Below are 20762 nucleotides of genomic sequence, written 5' to 3' on the forward strand. Positions count from 1 at the left end.
TTTGAAGAACAATAGTTGGAATGCTTGCAGCATTCCAACTAATAAGCCCGCAGGAGAACATGAAGTGTGCTTGCAGCATGGGGTCTATGACCCCATGCGCTGAAGCCACACTTAATTAGTTGGAATGCTGCAAGCATTCCAACTATTGTTCTTCAAATCTTTATTAAACTTTCATTATTATTATTCTATTTCTTCCATCCGTATTTTGGACCTCTTCAACTCTTTCATATTTTCAGCTACAGAAAAAAGTTCAATTATTAAAATATTCAGTTACCTAAGGACACGATGGCTGAGACCTTTCATATTTCTGACTTTTCAAATCTTTGAATTATTAAGCTTTTTATGATTTTTTTTATAATGGGACCCAATGGGGAAATTTTCAAATCATCTTCAACTTCAAACGTTTACAGTTTCTTCATACGTTGAGCTTGAGACAATATTTAAAATTCCACATGTTGACAAAACCTTTAGCTATTAATCTACGCTTTTACATTTTTCATATTTTCTCAATTTTCAAAATTATTCAGCTTTCTATAAAAAAAAAAGAATGGTTTCCAATGAAGAACATCTTCAAATCCGCTTTCAACTCTTCAACTTCAAAAGGGAAAGGCTCTGTCATGCCTTCAACTAGAGACACCATTCCACCTTTAAAATGTTGACAAAACGTTTAGCTGTTATTGTATTACTCATCTTTTTGATATCTCCTATAGTGTTTTAACTGTAGGCGTTTTCGTTTTATGTTTTTTCCGCAACTTTTCTGCCTTTCTCATTATTGTGTGTTGGGCAGCTCACAGCGGTGACGTCATTCTCCAGAGCGAGGGCACTTGGCGATACACATATTTTAAACTTGCTCTCTACTCCAAACCGTATACTCTTTGGACATAATTTATAGCTCAAAACGTTGGAAATCTTGTCTTCTGCTGTAAACTGCGGTCGATAGGAATCCAACAGATAAGACGTGTTGACGTCCGACTGAATGGGAGAGCCGGTCCGTCCCCAGCAGCAGCCCTTTGGTCTGTGCATCTGCAGGCAGCAGGTACGTAAGCGGCCGCACACGCGAACGGGTGCGCACATGAACGGCCGTGCTCGCGCGTGAACGGCAGCACACGTAAACGCCCACTAACGTGAAACGGCCGCGCGTGTAAACGGGTGCGCCCGCGCCTCAACGGCCGCGCGCGCGTGCACGGCCGTGCGCGCGCGAACGGCCGCGTTAACATGTTATTATGGTCGCGTACACGTTCGTGTGTGTGTGCGCGCGCGTGTGTGCAGGTCACTTTGGTTATAGACGTCAGGATTAACAGCGTCACTGACGTTCACGTTCTGAGGTTTGACAGATGGTTTTGAAGACACTCAATAATATCAGCTGTCTCACTAACTACGCCTGTGGATCAGTGGTTAGAAACTCTGTCTTAGAAGCAAAGGGTAAGTGGTTCGAACCCCACTTATGGCAGACTTCAATATTAAAAAAAACAACTTTTTTTTTCTTCTGTTGGACTGGACACTGTGGCGGGCCGGGTCATATGTTTGACACCTCTGATTTAGATGATGCAGTTTTCCTTTCAACTTTTCCAATGATACATTTAAACGACAAGGATTTTCAACAGTTCAATTAAATGATGTTGAACTGTAACATTTTTCAGCAGGTATTTTGCCTTTTCTATATTTTCAGTAATGATTTGCTATTTATTTATATATTCATCTATTCCGCAATTTTCAGCTGTATTAATATATTCAGCTGTTTTTACATATATTCAGCTATTCTTTCATTTTCAAATATATTTAGCTATATTTAGCTAATTTAAGCTATATTCCACTATGTTCAGCTATATTCAGCTATTTCCTTCAAATATTTCAGCTATAAGCTTCAGCCTTTTGCATTCCAACGCATTTTCAGCAGGAAATGCTCTTTCTAGTTATTAGTTGGAATGCTGCAAGCATTCCAACTATTGTTCTTCAAATCTTTATTAGTTGGAATGCTGCAAGCATTCCAACTATTGTTCTTCAAATCTTTATTAGTTGGAATGCTGCAAGCATTCCAACTATTGTTCTTCAAATCTTTATTAAACTTTTTATTATTATTATTCTATTTCTTCCATCCGTATTTTGGACCTCTTCAACTCTTTCATATTTTCAGCTACAGAAAAAAGTTCAATTATAAAAATATTCAGTTACCTAAGGACACGATGGCTAAGACCTTTCATATTTCTGACTTTTCAAATCTTTGAATTATTAAGCTTTTTATGATTTTTTTTATAATGGGACCCAATGGGGAAATCTTCAAATCATCTTCAACTTCAAACGTTTACAGTTTCTTCATACATTGAGCTTGAGACAATATTTAAAATTCCAAATGTTGACAAAACCTTTAGCTATTAATCTACGCTTTTACATTTTTCATATTTTCTCAAATTTTAAAATTATTCAGCTTTTTATAAAAAAAAAATGAATGGTTTCCAATGAAGAACATCTTCAAATCCGCTTTCAACTCTTCAACTTCAAAAGGGAAAGGCTCTGTCATGCCTCCAGCTAGAGACACCATTCCACCTTTAAAATGTTGACAAAACGTTTTTGCTGTTATTGTATTACTCATCTTTTCGATATATCCTATATTGTTTTAACTGTCGGCGTTTTCGTTTTATAGTTTTTCCGCACCTTTTCTGCCTTTCTCATTATTGTGTGTTGGGCAGCTCAGAGCAGTGACGTAATACTCCAGAGCGAGGGCACTTGGCGATACACATATTTTAAACTTGCTCTCTACTCCAAACCGTATACTCTTTGGACATAATTTATAGCTCAAAACGTTGGAAATCTTGTCTTCTGCCGTAAACTGCGGTCGATAGGAATCCAACAGATAAGACGTGTTGAGGTCCGACTGAATGGGAGAGCCGGTCCGTCCCCAGCAGCAGCCCTTTGGTCTGTGCATCTACAGGCAGCAGGCACGTAAGCGGCCGCACACGCGAACGGGTGGCGCACATGAACGGCCGTGCTCGCGCGTGAACGTGTTATTATGGTCGCGTGCACGTTCGTGTGTGTGTGTGCGCGCGCGTGTGTGCAGGTCACTTTGGTTATAAACGTCAGGATTAACAGCGTCACTGACGTTCACGTTGAGGTTTGCCGGATGGTTTTGTAGACACTCAGTAATATCAGGTCTCTCACCAACTGCACCTGTAGATCAGTGGTTAGCAACTCCGCCTTAGGAGCAAAGGGTCAGTGGTTCAAACCCCACCTATCACAGATTTTAATTTTTCAAAAAAACTTTTTTTTTTCTTCTGTTGGACTGGACACTGTGGCGGGCCGGGTCGTATGTTTGACACCCCTGATTTAGATGATGCAGTTTTCCTTTCAACTTTTCCAATTATAAATTTAAACGACAAGAATTTTCAACAGTTCAATTAAATGACTTTGAACTGTAAAATGTTTCAGTAGGTATTTTGCCTTTTCTATATTTTCAATAATGATTTGCTATTTATTTATATATTCATCTATTCCGCTATTTTCAGCTATATTAATATATTCAGCTATTTTTACATATATTCAGCTATTCTTTCATTTTCAAATATATTTAGCTATATTTAGCTAATTTAAGCTATATTCCACTATGTTCCGCTATATTCAGCTATTTCTTTCAAATATTTCAGCTATAAGCTTCAGCTTTTTGCATTCCAACGCATTTTCAGCAGGAAATGCTCTTTCTAGTTAAACTGTTTCTTCTATTTCTTCCATCCGTATTTTGGACCGTAACTAGTCCTTCATATTTCCAGTTACAGAAAAAAGTTCAATTATTCAAATATTCAGCTACTTAAGGAGACGATGGCTATGACTTTTCATATTTCTGACTTTTCAAATTTCCAAATTATTAAGCTTTTTATGATTTTTTTTATAATGGGACCCAATGGGGAAATCTTCAAATCATCTTCAACTTCAAACGTTTACAGTTTCTTCATACATTGAGCTTGAGACAATATTTAAAATTCCAAATGTTGACAAAACCTTTAGCTATTAATCTACGCTTTTACATTTTTCATATTTTCTCAAATTTTAAAATTATTCAGCTTTTTATAAAAAAAAAAAGAATGGTTTCCAATGAAGAACATCTTCAAATCCGCTTTCAACTCTTCAACTTCAAAAGGGAAAGGCTCTGTCATGCCTCCAGCTAGAGACACCATTCCACCTTTAAAATGTTGACAAAACGTTTTTGCTGTTATTGTATTACTCATCTTTTCGATATATCCTATATTGTTTTAACTGTCGGCGTTTTCGTTTTATAGTTTTTCCGCACCTTTTCTGCCTTTCTCATTATTGTGTGTTGGGCAGCTCAGAGCAGTGACGTAATACTCCAGAGCGAGGGCACTTGGCGATACACATATTTTAAACTTGCTCTCTACTCCAAACCGTATACTCTTTGGACATAATTTATAGCTCAAAACGTTGGAAATCTTGTCTTCTGCCGTAAACTGCGGTCGATAGGAATCCAACAGATAAGACGTGTTGAGGTCCGACTGAATGGGAGAGCCGGTCCGTCCCCAGCAGCAGCCCTTTGGTCTGTGCATCTACAGGCAGCAGGCACGTAAGCGGCCGCACACGCGAACGGGTGGCGCACATGAACGGCCGTGCTCGCGCGTGAACGTGTTATTATGGTCGCGTGCACGTTCGTGTGTGTGTGTGCGCGCGCGTGTGTGCAGGTCACTTTGGTTATAAACGTCAGGATTAACAGCGTCACTGACGTTCACGTTGAGGTTTGACGGATGGTTTTGTAGACACTCAGTAATATCAAGTCTCTCACCAACTGCACCTGTAGATCAGTGGTTAGCAACTCCGCCTTAGGAGCAAAGGGTCAGTGGTTCAAACCCCACCTATGACAGATTTTAATTTTTCAAAAAAACTTTTTTTTTTCTTCTGTTGGACTGGACACTGTGGCGGGCCGGGTCGTATGTTTGACACCCCTGATTTAGATGATGCAGTTTTCCTTTCAACTTTTCCAATTATAAATTTAAACGACAAGAATTTTCAACAGTTCAATTAAATGACTTTGAACTGTAAAATGTTTCAGTAGGTATTTTGCCTTTTCTATATTTTCAATAATGATTTGCTATTTATTTATATATTCATCTATTCCGCTATTTTCAGCTATATTAATATATTCAGCTATTTTTACATATATTCAGCTATTCTTTCATTTTCAAATATATTTAGCTATATTTAGCTAATTTAAGCTATATTCCACTATGTTCAGCTATATTCAGCTATTTCTTTCAAATATTTCAGCTATAAGCTTCAGCTTTTTGCATTCCAACGCATTTTCAGCAGGAAATGCTCTTTCTAGTTAGTTGGAATGCTGCAAGCATTCCAACTATTGTTCTTCAAATCTTTATTAAACTTTTTATTATTATTATTCTATTTCTTCCATCCGTATTTTGGACCTCTTCAACTCTTTCATATTTTCAGCTACAGAAAAAAGTTCAATTATAAAAATATTCAGTTACCTAAGGACACGATGGCTAAGACCTTTCATATTTCTGACTTTTCAAATCTTTGAATTATTAAGCTTTTTATGATTTTTTTTATAATGGGACCCAATGGGGAAATCTTCAAATCATCTTCAACTTCAAACGTTTACAGTTTCTTCATACATTGAGCTTGAGACAATATTTAAAATTCCAAATGTTGACAAAACCTTTAGCTATTAATCTACGCTTTTACATTTTTCATATTTTCTCAAATTTTAAAATTATTCAGCTTTTTATAAAAAAAAAATGAATGGTTTCCAATGAAGAACATCTTCAAATCCGCTTTCAACTCTTCAACTTCAAAAGGGAAAGGCTCTGTCATGCCTCCAGCTAGAGACACCATTCCACCTTTAAAATGTTGACAAAACGTTTTTGCTGTTATTGTATTACTCATCTTTTCGATATATCCTATATTGTTTTAACTGTCGGCGTTTTCGTTTTATAGTTTTTCCGCACCTTTTCTGCCTTTCTCATTATTGTGTGTTGGGCAGCTCAGAGCAGTGACGTAATACTCCAGAGCGAGGGCACTTGGCGATACACATATTTTAAACTTGCTCTCTACTCCAAACCGTATACTCTTTGGACATAATTTATAGCTCAAAACGTTGGAAATCTTGTCTTCTGCCGTAAACTGCGGTCGATAGGAATCCAACAGATAAGACGTGTTGAGGTCCGACTGAATGGGAGAGCCGGTCCGTCCCCAGCAGCAGCCCTTTGGTCTGTGCATCTACAGGCAGCAGGCACGTAAGCGGCCGCACACGCGAACGGGTGGCGCACATGAACGGCCGTGCTCGCGCGTGAACGTGTTATTATGGTCGCGTGCACGTTCGTGTGTGTGTGTGCGCGCGCGTGTGTGCAGGTCACTTTGGTTATAAACGTCAGGATTAACAGCGTCACTGACGTTCACGTTGAGGTTTGACGGATGGTTTTGTAGACACTCAGTAATATCAGGTCTCACACCAACTGCACCTGTAGATCAGTGGTTAGCAACTCCGCCTTAGGAGCAAAGGGTCAGTGGTTCAAACCCCACCTATCACAGATTTTAATTTTTCAAAAAAACTTTTTTTTTTCTTCTGTTGGACTGGACACTGTGGCGGGCCGGGTCGTATGTTTGACACCCCTGATTTAGATGATGCAGTTTTCCTTTCAACTTTTCCAATTATAAATTTAAACGACAAGAATTTTCAACAGTTCAATTAAATGACTTTGAACTGTAAAATGTTTCAGTAGGTATTTTGCCTTTTCTATATTTTCAATAATGATTTGCTATTTATTTATATATTCATCTATTCCGCTATTTTCAGCTATATTAATATATTCAGATATTTTTACATATATTCAGCTATTCTTTCATTTTCAAATATATTTAGCTATATTTAGCTAATTTAAGCTATATTCCACTATGTTCCGCTATATTCAGCTATTTCTTTCAAATATTTCAGCTATAAGCTTCAGCTTTTTGCATTCCAACGCATTTTCAGCAGGAAATGCTCTTTCTAGTTAAACTTATTATTATTATTCTATTTCTTCCATCCGTATTTTGGACCTCTTCAACTCTTTCATATTTTCAGCTACAGAAAAAAGTTCAATTATAAAAATATTCAGTTACCTAAGGACACGATGGCTAAGACCTTTCATATTTCTGACTTTTCAAATCTTTGAATTATTAAGCTTTTTATGATTTTTATTATAATGGGACCCAATGGGGAAATCTTCAAATCATCTTCAACTTCAAACGTTTACAGTTTCTTCATACATTGAGCTTGAGACAATATTTAAAATTCCAAATGTTGACAAAACCTTTAGCTATTAATCTACGCTTTTACATTTTTCATATTTTCTCAAATTTTAAAATTATTCAGCTTTTTATCAAAAAAAAATGAATGGTTTCCAATGAAGAACATCTTCAAATCCGCTTTCAACTCTTCAACTTCAAAAGGGAAAGGCTCTGTCATGCCTCCAGCTAGAGACACCATTCCACCTTTAAAATGTTGACAAAACGTTTTTGCTGTTATTGTATTACTCATCTTTTCGATATATCCTATATTGTTTTAACTGTCGGCGTTTTCGTTTTATAGTTTTTCCGCACCTTTTCTGCCTTTCTCATTATTGTGTGTTGGGCAGCTCAGAGCAGTGACGTAATACTCCAGAGCGAGGGCACTTGGCGATACACATATTTTAAACTTGCTCTCTACTCCAAACCGTATACTCTTTGGACATAATTTATAGCTCAAAACGTTGGAAATCTTGTCTTCTGCCGTAAACTGCGGTCGATAGGAATCCAACAGATAAGACGTGTTGAGGTCCGACTGAATGGGAGAGCCGGTCCGTCCCCAGCAGCAGCCCTTTGGTCTGTGCATCTACAGGCAGCAGGCACGTAAGCGGCCGCACACGCGAACGGGTGGCGCACATGAACGGCCGTGCTCGCGCGTGAACGTGTTATTATGGTCGCGTGCACGTTCGTGTGTGTGTGTGCGCGTGTGTGCAGGTCACTTTGGTTATAAACGTCAGGATTAACAGCGTCACTGACGTTCACGTTGAGGTTTAACAGATGGTTTTGTAGACACTCAATAATATCAGGTCTCTCACCAACTGCACCTGTAGATCAGTGGTTAGCAACTCCGCCTTAGGAGCAAAGGGTCAGTGGTTCAAACCCCACCTATGACAGATTTTAATTTTTCAAAAAAACTTTTTTTTTTCTTCTGTTGGACTGGACACTGTGGCGGGCCGGGTCGTATGTTTGACACCCCTGATTTAGATGATGCAGTTTTCCTTTCAACTTTTCCAATTATAAATTTAAACGACAAGAATTTTCAACAGTTCAATTAAATGACTTTGAACTGTAAAATGTTTCAGTAGGTATTTTGCCTTTTCTATATTTTCAATAATGATTTGCTATTTATTTATATATTCATCTATTCCGCTATTTTCAGCTATATTAATATATTCAGCTATTTTTACATATATTCAGCTATTCTTTCATTTTCAAATATATTTAGCTATATTTAGCTAATTTAAGCTATATTCCACTATGTTCCGCTATATTCAGCTATTTCTTTCAAATATTTCAGCTATAAGCTTCAGCTTTTTGCATTCCAACGCATTTTCAGCAGGAAATGCTCTTTCTAGTTCTTCTTATAGTCAAACCACTACTCCTCCCACAGCGTTGCCAGCACATGCGTCAAAAATACATCGAAACGTGCGGTTTGCGCGGGAATCGTGAGCTATGACTTTTCTAAGAGATTCGCCCGGCCGTTTTCCCGAAAAATGCAAAAAACGTCAAAAACTGTCAAAAACATTTCACGAAATGTTCGTAGAGGGTGGCGCACCAATTAACAGAGTGAGAAGAAGCGACAGAAACTGCTAAAAAAATAAAACGTATTTTGTCTTTACTCCCACAATGTTCACTCTCCATACACCATTGTTGGATAGAAACGTTGGAAATATTGTCTTCTGTCGTAAACTGTGGTCGATAGGAATCCAACAGATTCAGACGTCTTGAAATCGGACTGAATGTGAGAGCAAGTCCACCTCGCTCTGCCATCCGCCGCCATGTTAAATCTCCCTCCAAAGTCACATCTCCCGTGAAGCTCGTACCTGATTTGTAAATCGCCCGTACAGACACATGTTTTATCGTACAGACTCGCCAGTCACAATATCTGTTTATCAGGTCTTCCTAACGCTCAATATGCGATATCGAAGCAATAGTGGCTTTTAAAGTACCATTTTTTAAAATTGTTTGAAAGGAGTTCCACAGTATTTAGGTCTATTAAGCTCAGCGTAAGGAAGTCCCTTTGAAGTCATCACCATGGCAACCTTTGATCTAGCGACCCACAGGTGTTCTCGTTAGGGCAGTTTAACAGACACACAGACACTTACACACGCACACACAACACAGATGACTTCTGTCTCTCTGTCTGTTTGTCTCACACACACAGACACACATACACACACACAAACAAACACGTACACACACAAACACACACACAGACACACAAACACACACACACAAACAGACACACACAAAGACGTTTACGTGTGTTTTATATTGTGTAGTTGTCAACACTGTGATCATTAATAAGGTCATATGATATTTCATATACGTTTGTGTGTGTTCAGGACGTTCAGTAGTTTATTTCCTTAAGTCCACAGTCCAGTCTGCCTCTAATCAGTCTGCTGGCGCTCACTTGGTCACCATGACGACGGCAGCACACAGGTGCTTCATATCAGCCAATCAGTTTAACACACAAACCAACTCAAGTGCTTTGGAGGAGAGACAGGCGTCAGAAACAAAAGCTATATATTGCGACGTCTTCCGGCAGTAGTAGCCACACTTTCAAAATTTCTTGCGAAATTTTCTAGTTTGGTGTATAACATCAATATATTTTCTTGTGATTTATATGTTTTATTTGCAAAAAATCCAAAACGATCCAGATTAGGATCCTCTGGTTGGCCAGTGTGGCTTTTTTAGTTCAACAGTTCAACACAGTTTTTTCTTCTCAGTAGGTGTGTGTGTTGTTTGTTTGAATAAAAACTAGTGGAACTTTGCAGCATTAGTGGGTGGGTTGGTCTTTAAGGATTTCCTGAGTTTTCATTTGTAGTTTCACACAAAAAGTTGACAGACACCTTAGTTGACAAATCACGATGAAATGCGGAACCGCAAACATAGTAGCAGATTTATTTTTCTGCCAGTTTTTTCTCAGAGTTATGAATATTTAATAATGTAAACACTGAAAACTACGTGGCCTTGCAGGGGTCGTTTTGAGAGGGTTAACGTGAAGCCACACCCCCGTTAATGTGAAGCCACACCCTGTTATGGTGAAACATGAAGCAATACCCATGTAAATATGAAGCCACATCACATCAGTGATGTGGCAGCCTTTAACCTGCTCTCGGCCCCCATGGCGTAGCACAGTCCGTTGTTTTGAAAAGAAAATGAAGGTTAAAAGACAGTTTGCAGAATCAAACCATTAAATTATAGCCATTTTGATTAAATGTTTATGAATAAATTGGTCAAAGTCCCGTTCATCCCGTTAACGTGAAGTCACACCCTGTTAACTTAAAGTCACATCCCGTTAACGTGAAGCAACACCATGTTATCATGAAGTCACACCCCGTTAACTTGAAACCACACTACGTTCATGTGAAGCAGACCCTTTTAATGTAAAGCCACACATCCCATTAACATTAAGCCACACCCCTTCAATGTAAAGCCACACCCCTTTAAAATGAAGCGACACCCCTCTAACTTGAAGCTACACCCCGTTAACGTAAAGTCCCACGCTGTTAACATAAAGTCACACCTTTGTAATGTGAAACCACACCCCTTTAACATGAAGTATCTACAGTTTTCTGAGACTGTTCTCACATTTCAAAAGGCTATATATTTTTTTAAGATATTGGCGTTGATGTGGCTGAGGCAGCTGCCCTTAGGAATTGTGGGTAATGTTAATGACTAAACGGAATAGAGCTTTGTAAATATGGATATATGAAGAATTCCTAAAACATAGATTTGCACGTCAAATTAGTGCAGTTACATAAATAACCCACTTCAAATACATTTGTACACTGATGGAACGAAACGTAGACATTTTGTTGCTGCTACGTCGTAGTTAAGGTGAATTTTGAATTTAAAAATTGCAGTGTAACTGCAGTTGTGATCCTTTAGATGGCGTCAGAAGCCATTAGTTTGCCATCTCCCAGGAGTAAATTAAGCACGAGATGGATTATATCAAATTGGGTTATTAGAAATAAAATATCCACATGTGTTTATCTATATCTATATTTTATTAGTTTGACCCTTGTCAGTAACGGCAAGATGACTGATATCAGTGATTTGTGTAATGGAAGGGATACAATTTCATGTTATGCAAAATATCAATGTTGCATTTATTCCATGCATAACAGTAGTCCAGCGTGACATATTTGCTCTTTCCTTTCTGAACTTGTGTTTAGAATGAACACACACACACCTTTCTCCATCAGCACTGTTACAAAGCCCTGCAAGACACACTGTAGTACCTTATTCATGATAACGCAGGCGTTTGGACGATAACCCTGTAAAGAACATTATTTATATTGTATGGCTGTAGATGACTATCATAGTGCCTTAAAGCCATCTGTGTTGACATTGCTTATCTTGGCACTTATACTTTCAGAGGAGAGGAGTGTTCTCCCAAGGATATGTGATGCGCCATGTTGCTTTGACACAGTGTTTTGATTCATTTGAAAATCCCGTCGGGAGTTTTACAGATCTGAGGAAAACCAATATTGCATCTCTTGACACTTCCTGATTAGCTGGTCAGCACCACGTATTGTTGAGATATTATCACGATACAACTCATTATGTATAATAGTTTAATTAAACGGGAGATAATGTACGCCACTGTGTGTTGGCTTGTCTGTCAAGTAGAACTAAAGAAGAAAAATATTAAAACGATGGGAGTAGAACTCTCCTTTGCTTTCGCTGCCTCTCTGCCCGCACATGTGCAAACCGCCAAAGCTCTTCAGCGCTGCACAAAGAAGTTAGCACAAATATATTAGATTATTAGGAAGTCCTGCTGATGAATACAATTGTTCTCCCCATTGTGGAACCTGAAGTCAAACAGATGTTGTTCTTTTAATAATTTACAAGTGACGATTTTAGTATTTGCTAAGGCAGATAGATGACACATCATCAGGAAAACTGTGAGAATGCATGAGAACTCTCCCCACTGTATCCATTGTGATAATGTGCCTGGATGAACTAAACTTTTCATCAACCACCTTTGTTGCCTCCATATGCAGATGTCTATATAACACAATTTACTGTGTTGTATACAACACAGTAAATTTGCAACTTAAATATGTCATGTTTGCTCCTGGAGGCCTACTAAAGCCATTCCTTATATATTCTCTTAAGATACAGCTCTTCTTTGCGAGCCCTATCATGTTTAAAATCATGCACTTCCACTGTATGCATGAGCAAATGTGAGCATATCTTAGTGAAAGCTGTAGCATGTGCAAAGGTCGTACACTTATAAATATCTGAAAAATATTTCCAAAGCACCTTGCTTTGGCCACATGGGTCAATATGTCATTTATGTATTCAGAAAAACTGTTTTTTTTGGGGCAGTTTGAGCAGATGTACGAGCAGAGGGATTAGCAACTCAAGTGTAACTTTGCTGTCACAAGCAGAGATGTTTTGGGAATTGCCCTAGCAAACAGTGAGCTGCAGTCATGCATATGGAATGAATTGCACAGGACCGCTCATTCACCTTCATTGTTCAGCCACCATTGCTATGGCCAAGGGCATGGCAGCAGCTGTTGCATAAAACCACTACCAGCTCCCTTTTCAAAAAACTATATAATAAAGAAGCAACTACTGAAATTAAATACTTCAGAGACACAAAACAAAAAATAATGCGTTAATTACTGATTCAAGATGTAGTGCTCAGATGTGTCCTAACATTGCCATTATTTCAGAACCAGATCAAGTGTTTCGATGCAGTTGACTTCCAGTGCCTTTTAAACTAGGGGAATGATGACAAGGCAGAGTGAATAATACAGCAGCTAGGGCCAAGACACAGTACTTCAATACGACAGAAACACACACACAGGAGATGATTAATGTGAAGCCATAAAAGCATAACAAAGACAGAATTTGCCAAAACAATATTCGGAAATACAAAACAAACCAAAAGCTTAATTTAGTCAAATTAACTTAAAAGATTGGGTCTGACACCCAGACAGACCCTACAGCTGATCAAGTAAATCAGCTCGTCTGGCATGGGATTCCATGCCGGATGAGCTGATTTACTTGATTCCAGCCTTTCTATCCAATCTAACTCTTGACACAAGATTTCCCAGGTGATTAAATTCGTGTCGCCAAATACATTTGCTGAATATTATTGTCTTTTTATTCAACATTTATATTTGCATTAAACCTTTGAGCCACAAAATGGAGCCTGGAGGTTCATATGGTTTGGATTATTGAAGCCCATTCTTATAATATTAAATCTGAAATTCCTGTTATGTTTATTTAACTCATGAGAGGAAAACATATGAGCCTGAATCTATTCATTTAATATAATAAATATTTAACATGTTTTTTTAAAAATATTTTCTGTTTATTTGTATGTATTTATTTCTGTCTTTGGGCTGCTGTAACACCTTAATTTTCCGCTCTGGGATCAGTAAAGGCTTATTTTTGTACCACTGCTGAGTATATTGCCACCTCTCAGCCGTTGCTATACAGGTAGACAGCTTAGGAACTTTTGTTTTTGGCGAGACCGTATGATGTGTCTTACGCAACGGCATGAAATTAGTTTTACGACTCCTTACAGCCCATTACTTTCTAGACTGAGGCTTAGCCAATTGTGGCTTGCTTCCATTTAATGACACAATGCAGCTGTCGCGATTGCAGACACATCTTGAAGAGACCTGCACTCTGCTGTGTGCACCTTTCTTTCTTTAAACTGATCGGGTTAGCTTATGCTTCAAAATCATAAATTGTCACGATTGACCCTTTTGTCTGATAGTGAGACAGCAGAGATAAATGTGAGAACAGTCATCTGAATATTTAACATGCAACATCAACACTATATATACACATATTAAGAAAAAATGTGAACATCTTTATTTTAATTGTGAAAAAAATACTCACGCAAAAACAATTTACCTGAATAGTTTGGCAGACAACCTGTGAGATTACTGAAGACTCATTTCTTAAGTGCTGGTAATCAGCAAAAGTCCACGAAGTCCATGGTGCGGCCTTGGTACATCAACACGATGTGAAACAGTGAACAGGTGGTTTACAGTTTCCTCATGACGAGCAAAATATGTACACCATCTTACAGAATAAAGAAATATAAATGTGTTTTCTTCATATTTAAAGCATATTACTGATTTGTGGTTACTTATTACTGATGATATAATGAAGTTGAACAGCAGCAACACACAAAATACTTATTTTAGGTGATTAGTATGTGCAACACCATAAACCTTTCTGTGTCCATCACAGTATATCAACCAGGTGTGGGATGAAAAACAAAATATAAAATGTAAAAATGTGTATTGTGGACAAATTGGAGTCCACCAGGTTATGTGCACTAAATGTTTTTCGGTGGCAAAGTCTTCTGCTTGGCCTTGATTTGGTGACTGTGATTGTCAGGCACTGAACTGGACTCTCTGCTTCCTGATTTGGACACCTCGTATTGTGAGTTTGAAGAGCCGGGCGATCTGGTTGACAGCGAGTTTTGGCTTAAGGGGACTGAGGTGGGGATCTGATAAGGGCTGAATTGCAACCAAGGCCGAGAGCTGCGCAAACAGGGGTTTCTGGCCGGCGTTGGGGTTGCCGAACAGGTGTGGAGAGCTGGTGCCGCCATGTAGCCGTATGGATAGAACAGTCCTCCAAAGGGTGACAGTGACATTCCCTGTGCACAAGAAAACAATTGTTAATTTTAATAACACTTTCCCATGTTCCTACATTTTCATGTACAGCGTCACAAGTTGCATGTATGTGAGTAGTGAGTTCAGAGGAGAGTTCTACAGAGAAAAGTCTTTTCTTGTTTTTTTTCTTCTATTATTTGCTAACTGGTAATCATCTTGCACCCACAAAGATTCTTCTCTTGACATAAAAAAAGCATACTGGTGTGACTGTTTACAAAAACATCCTTATTTGTTGAGGCTTGCACTGTTGCAACAAATTGCCCATGCTGATTTAGATCTCTTTCCACTTCCATCTGGCTTCTCATTGGAAATGTGCTTCCTAAACTTCAAATCATCTTCCCATTCCCCCCAACATTACTGGCCAACTGGCTCTCCCTCTCTTGAACCAAGAAGGGACGTCCTCCACTGATAGAACATAAGTTTGTATGATATTCCTTCTTTAATGACTGAAACAAATAATTGTTCTTTCGTCAGAGGAATATTGGAAGGAAGGTGAAGACACCCTTTCTTGTGGTGGCTTTCATGGACAGTCCCCCCTCTTTGACATCTCTCCATTAATGCATGTGTGAAGGTCCTGTTTGTGCATGGATGTTCATTACAGGTGTGTGTATGTGTGTGTGTGTGTAATGTGTAAAAATAACAAATTGAATTTCCTCTCAGCGATCAATAGCTTCCTCTAAGGCATCACTGCACCTCCTATTTAATGGGTGCTTGAACAATTTGTCAGTCAAGGTATTATTGACCGTAATGTAAATATATACAATTCCAAAATATATCATTATCTCATTCGTCAAGGTGTAATCTCAAATTAACTCAAATTGCCTTCCAAAATGTCTGTGCATGCTGATTTAAAATCGGAGTATGTTCACAAAGGTGCATGGGAAATATGTGTGATTGGGATATAAGACGCCTACCTGAGGTGCCAGCATGTGCTGCGAAAGGTGAAACATGAAGGGAGATGGAGAGCGGATGCTTTGAGAATGCAGGCCTCCGTTTTCTACTGCAGGCAAAGAAGGCAACAGACATCCCAAGCTCTCTGGCAGCTGTCCTGGGTGAAACAACAAAGGTGCCCCGAGCTTAAAAAACTGTTGGCTGTGCGTACTTGAGAAATCCAAAGTCTGAAGGGAACCAGTGGTGAGGGGTGACGGGCTCTGCGTTTGTAACATAATCGGCGGGAAGCCATCTTGGATTTCGGTCAAGTGCTTTTTTAAGGAATTACTCTTCGCAGAGTATGTAAACTCTGAGGATCGAACCATTGTCCCGTCTTTGCTGGTGTCCTGATTGCAGCTGCTTTTATTGAGAGCAGGCCGGTTCCACAGTATCTCCTCGCTCTGCTGAGTCAGAGAAGACAGATATTCACTCCTGGAACAGCTGCCTTCACCAATGTCCTCTTCTTGTTGATCAAAATCAGAATCACTTTCAATGTTGTTGTCATCTGTGAGTAAAGAAGCCATTATGTTTATTTACAAATGTAACATCTGAGTACCTTATTTGTGTAAATGTATCATTGCCTTAGGAAAATAGGAAATTGAAATCTTATCTCAAGGTCAATTTATTAGCTTATGAAGACTATGATGTGTGGTTGAAAGCACATGGAAAACAAATAGACCCAGAGTGTGTTTTGTTTCTGTCGTACATATACAGTAAGAATACAATTTTTTTGAAAGACCCAGCTCATACATCATCTCCTGTGACTTGCGGTTAATGCCTTAGAAAGCCAAAAACAAAAAGACAATTTCAAGGAGCACATTCTTAAGGGGTGGGCAAACTACGGTATTATAATTACTATAATATTCTTAAAATTGTTTAAAAATAATACAATTTTTTAATTTTTTTATAATAATAAATATATTAGTAAAGATTGCTGTAACGTTCTCTGTTCCACACTTGAGTTTTCCGAATCACGATGACAGCAACAGACCAGCATTGATGTTTCTTCATCTCCTCAGTTGAGAAATGTTTGATTAAAGAATTTTTTTTTAAAACTTATTTGTGTGTGCTTTTTTTGCTGAACAAGGCAGGCAGGTCGGAGGACACACACGGCTGTCTCCCAGGAGACCGCTGTAAAGCCTTTTGCTGCAGGAGAGCACACAAAAACAGCCTAAAAGAGCGCTGAGCAATAAATAAGCATTAATAAACATTAATGCTTTGTTGCCGTCATTATGCTTCGGGAAATTCAAGTTGGAAACGGAGAAGCGCTACAGCAGTCTTTACGTGCTATGCGGTGTCCTTCGACTGCTGCGTGCCGTGCTTTCTGCTGGCAAATCAGGCTGCGTTTCCAGCCTGCCGCTCTCTGCGCTGCTCACTTCCACCCCTCCCCCAGTGGCCTCACAGGCAAGTGTGCCACGTTCTTTTACAATTACCGTAATGTACAGCATACCACTGGAAAACTCTGCTTCTTTGCCTCCAGAATCCTTTGGAATTACGTCGTAAAGCGCTAACTTTCGATGAGTTACAGTAATTGTAATTTGGCATGTCACTTTCTGTCGCCTAAGACAGGGTTCGTAAAACAATAGTTTTAGAGTTGTAAAATTAACTGACAGTAGCATCCAAAGTATTTTTCCTCATGCAAACGCACATCCACAGCAGTGTGCTGCCTTGGGCGCTCATTTGACATATAGGGTTCTTCCTGCCAGTCTCCTACCAGCTTCCTGCATTGAGCCCTTCTGTAACAATGAGTGGACCAAAGAAAAGAAAAGTCGACAGTTTATGTGGCGTGCTAAGTATGTTGTCACCGAAGTACGATCAAAGGCTGCTATTTGCCAAGAAACCATTGCGGTTCAAAGAACACAATATCAGCTGCCACTTTTCCACCAAGCATGCTAATGCTGCGTTCACACCCAAAGCGTTGCGAATTTGACGAGCGAATAGATTACATGCAAAGTCAATACACAGGCGCGAATGGTTGCGAAAAAGGGAATTTTAGGCCTGTAATTTTAAAACTCATTGTAACCCCTGAGCCAAAAAGTTCCCTCAATGACACACAGTGTTCTATGTGGGTAATGTTGATGGCCAATTTAACAGAGGAATTTTCAAAGTAATCAAAGCCGCATTTCTTAGAGGGAGCTGGAGAGCATGCAGACTCCACACGGCCCGTCCAGCCCAAAGCCTACAGGTTATTCAGTTGTTTGTTCATTATAAATGAACATTGTCTCTGTTTGGTGACTGCAATGGTCATCGTTTTAATGACATTGTGGACAGTAGTTTCACCAACCTTGACAGGTTGGTGTGGACATCAGAGGGCTGCTCACCAGCTCCCGAGGGGAATAAAATGGATCACTGGTACTGGGTTGTTCACATGAGTCATCAGAATCCGCACAGTCCAGGTCCACTTTGCTTTGGCTCTCATGCATTGAAGAAATGGTTAAGGATTTACTCCTGCAGATCACACATTGAGATTAGGTCTGACATTTGTATGTCCTTTAATAATATGATAATGCTGGCAAAGCAAATACCGCTTTTCTCGCCTCCCATTTCCCGTGTCTCTGAATCCTTTGGCAAACGGGTTGTGGTCGATTTTTAGCTGTGTAATCTTGCGGAAAAAAACACATCAGCGAGTTAATCGTTGTAAAAATGCAGCTTCCTCATAATTATATTGCCCTAATGAGGCCCCGGAGCTCTTTTTTGGTCCCTTTATTCTATTATATTCTATTATAACCCTAAAATGTGTACCTCCAAACCATCCCAACAAGACTTAGTTTTTTCCCCAAATTGTTGTCTATATATATATATATATATATATATATATATATATATATATATATATATATATATATATATATATATATATATATATATATATACACACACACACATAACATTAACATCACTGCCAAAACATGCAAGGTCTGCTGTGTCTGCATATGAGGGTGAAGCGGAGAGGATTGGAAGGGACAGGGTTTACCTTTTCATTCTGATATGCAGTGACAGCGATAAACTCTGTCTCCGGGAAAACATAAGTCCGGAAGGTGCTGTACGGAAGCTTCATTATGTCGTTGGCTCTCACTATATGAAATCTGGGCTGGTATTTATGCATTGAATTCAAAATAGTCTGGAAAAAGAAAGACAAAGAAATTTCGAAAGTCAATTGTTTGACTATTATATGTAATTTACTTGAATGGCACATAGTAAAAATTGTACAGTTAGTCAGGTTATTGTGAACTCATTGATATGTGCTTTTAATTATAATTTGATAAAAACAATGGATATGTCCTTTAAGTTACAATAAAATACTAAATAATATATAAAATGTAAAATAAATTTACATAATGTGTACTCACAAATCCATGCTTATCCGACATATTATTGGTGAGTTTGAGTTTATGGAAAGCAACAGGCTTGCTCATCCACTGCTCCCCTTTGGACGGGCTGTCCGGGTGGATGTACATGCGCTTTGGCATCTCTGGGTCAGCTTTTCCAGCAACCACCCAACGGGAGTTGTGGAACTTGTAGCGGCAGTCATCAACAGCGACAATGTCCATCAGCAGGATGTACTTCGCAGTCTCAACCAGCCCGTCTACCCGCACTTTGAACGCCGGAAACATCCTCCTGTGGCAAAGAATGAACCACGCGTCGATGGAAACTTTGATTTGAAACTTTTACATGCGAGGAACTTCCCTGTTGTTACAATAATAGAGGTTAGACGATTTACACGTCCGATCAGAGCACGCATTTCTTTAGTTATTATTATTATTATTTTAAATTATAGTAACTAATTGGACAAAGCTTGAAGTGTTGGGGCTTGAAGGGCCCCGATCTAAGTGACACGGATGTATTGACTTATTGAAATAATAATAATGGCCCAGTAACAATAATGATGATTATATTATATGCAATACAAGCTCTACATCACATTGGACCGGACATAAAAACAAACACAACTGTAACATCACTTCCAATATGCACTCGTATTCGCGTACCTTCCCGATTTTGTTATAACCATCTCCGTTCCCATGTTGTGAAACTCATTCCATAATTTCTTTGAGTCCAGTGTGACTTTCGGGTCATCATCGAGACCTTCCTCCGTCTGCAGGCTTTTAAAGGACCGCGGGTGAACTGGCTGATGCGGGCGTCCCAGACCTGTGCGCAGCCCCGCGTCAGAGGCAGCCTGCTCGGACAGAGGCTCGGACCGAGAAGCCACGTCCGGGAAAGCCAGCGCGGGAAAAAACGAGGGTTGAGCGGCGGCGAGGAAGGCGGACAGTGGCAAGGCACCTGGTTGATGAGCTTGGAAAGTGTGGTAAGCCATGGCAGCCGCTGTGGCGATGGAATCTTTCATCGGGGCATCTGATCTGACAGGTCGACACTATGAAGTCTCAGCCCGCATACTGCTACAGCTGTACGGCGCGCGCGCGCGCGACCTTCTGCATCCAACTGCGACGGCTTTTTGAGAGTTTGAGAGGTTTTTGAGAGGGGTGTGGTTTTAACCGCTCAGACATCGGGGACATACCCGGATTATAGCGGATTAGACAGCAGCGTGGATAAACAGCATTAATAAGTGGCCCACCATGAACGAATCATAATTTAAGTATTTTTAGCAATGAGACTAATACTTACTAACAGACTGAAGACTAATCTATTCAGCTCAGTTTATTTTATTCATTTAGGAAATTTTACTTTGTGTGAAATAGTTAAAATAATTACAATATAATAATAACACTACTACTACTTGTACTATCAATAACATAGTCGTAATTATAATAATACTGGTTTATCCAAATGGCAACGGTAATTTCTTCGTCTGAATTCATGCAAGCTGCATGACTCATTCACTCCATATTTTGACAACACCCAAGGTTTTTGATGAAGTGCATGGATCTGTTAATTAAG

At 39.2% G+C, this 20762-nt stretch overlaps 1 protein-coding gene across 1 annotated transcript; it reads right to left on the reverse strand.

Moving 5' to 3' along the window:
* Positions 1–14596: 14596 nt before the first annotated feature.
* Positions 14597–20211, reverse strand: LOC137802875 (T-box transcription factor TBX2b-like). The gene is made up of 8 exons (XM_068601039.1): positions 19856–20211; positions 19217–19484; positions 18841–18987; positions 18392–18468; positions 18151–18314; positions 16176–16371; positions 15851–16037; positions 14597–14920 (listed from the first exon to the last, which is right to left on the reverse strand). The coding sequence occupies exons 1-8, from the start codon at positions 20209–20211 to the stop codon at positions 14597–14599; spliced, it is 1719 nt and encodes a 572-aa protein (XP_068457140.1).
* Between the last annotated feature and the right edge of the window lie 551 nt (positions 20212–20762).

The sequence above is a fragment of the Clinocottus analis genome, unplaced genomic scaffold (assembly GCF_023055335.1).
Source record: "Clinocottus analis isolate CAN_PGR_092001 unplaced genomic scaffold, fCliAna1.0.p SCAF_5, whole genome shotgun sequence".
NCBI lineage: Eukaryota > Metazoa > Chordata > Actinopteri > Perciformes > Cottidae > Clinocottus > Clinocottus analis.

Bases quoted from the DNA above. Each gene is read 5' to 3' on its own strand.
- LOC137802875 (XM_068601039.1), bottom strand. From the start codon at position 20,211: ATGAAAGATTCCATCGCCACAGCGGCTGCCATGGCTTACCACACTTTC. The intron at 18,988-19,216 runs GTGAGTACACAT...TTCTTTTTCCAG, and splicing joins TGTCGGATAAGCATGGATTT to ACTATTTTGAATTCAATGCA. The intron at 16,038-16,175 runs GTTTACATACTC...GGATTTCTCAAG, and splicing joins ACAATGGTTCGATCCTCAGA to TACGCACAGCCAACAGTTTT.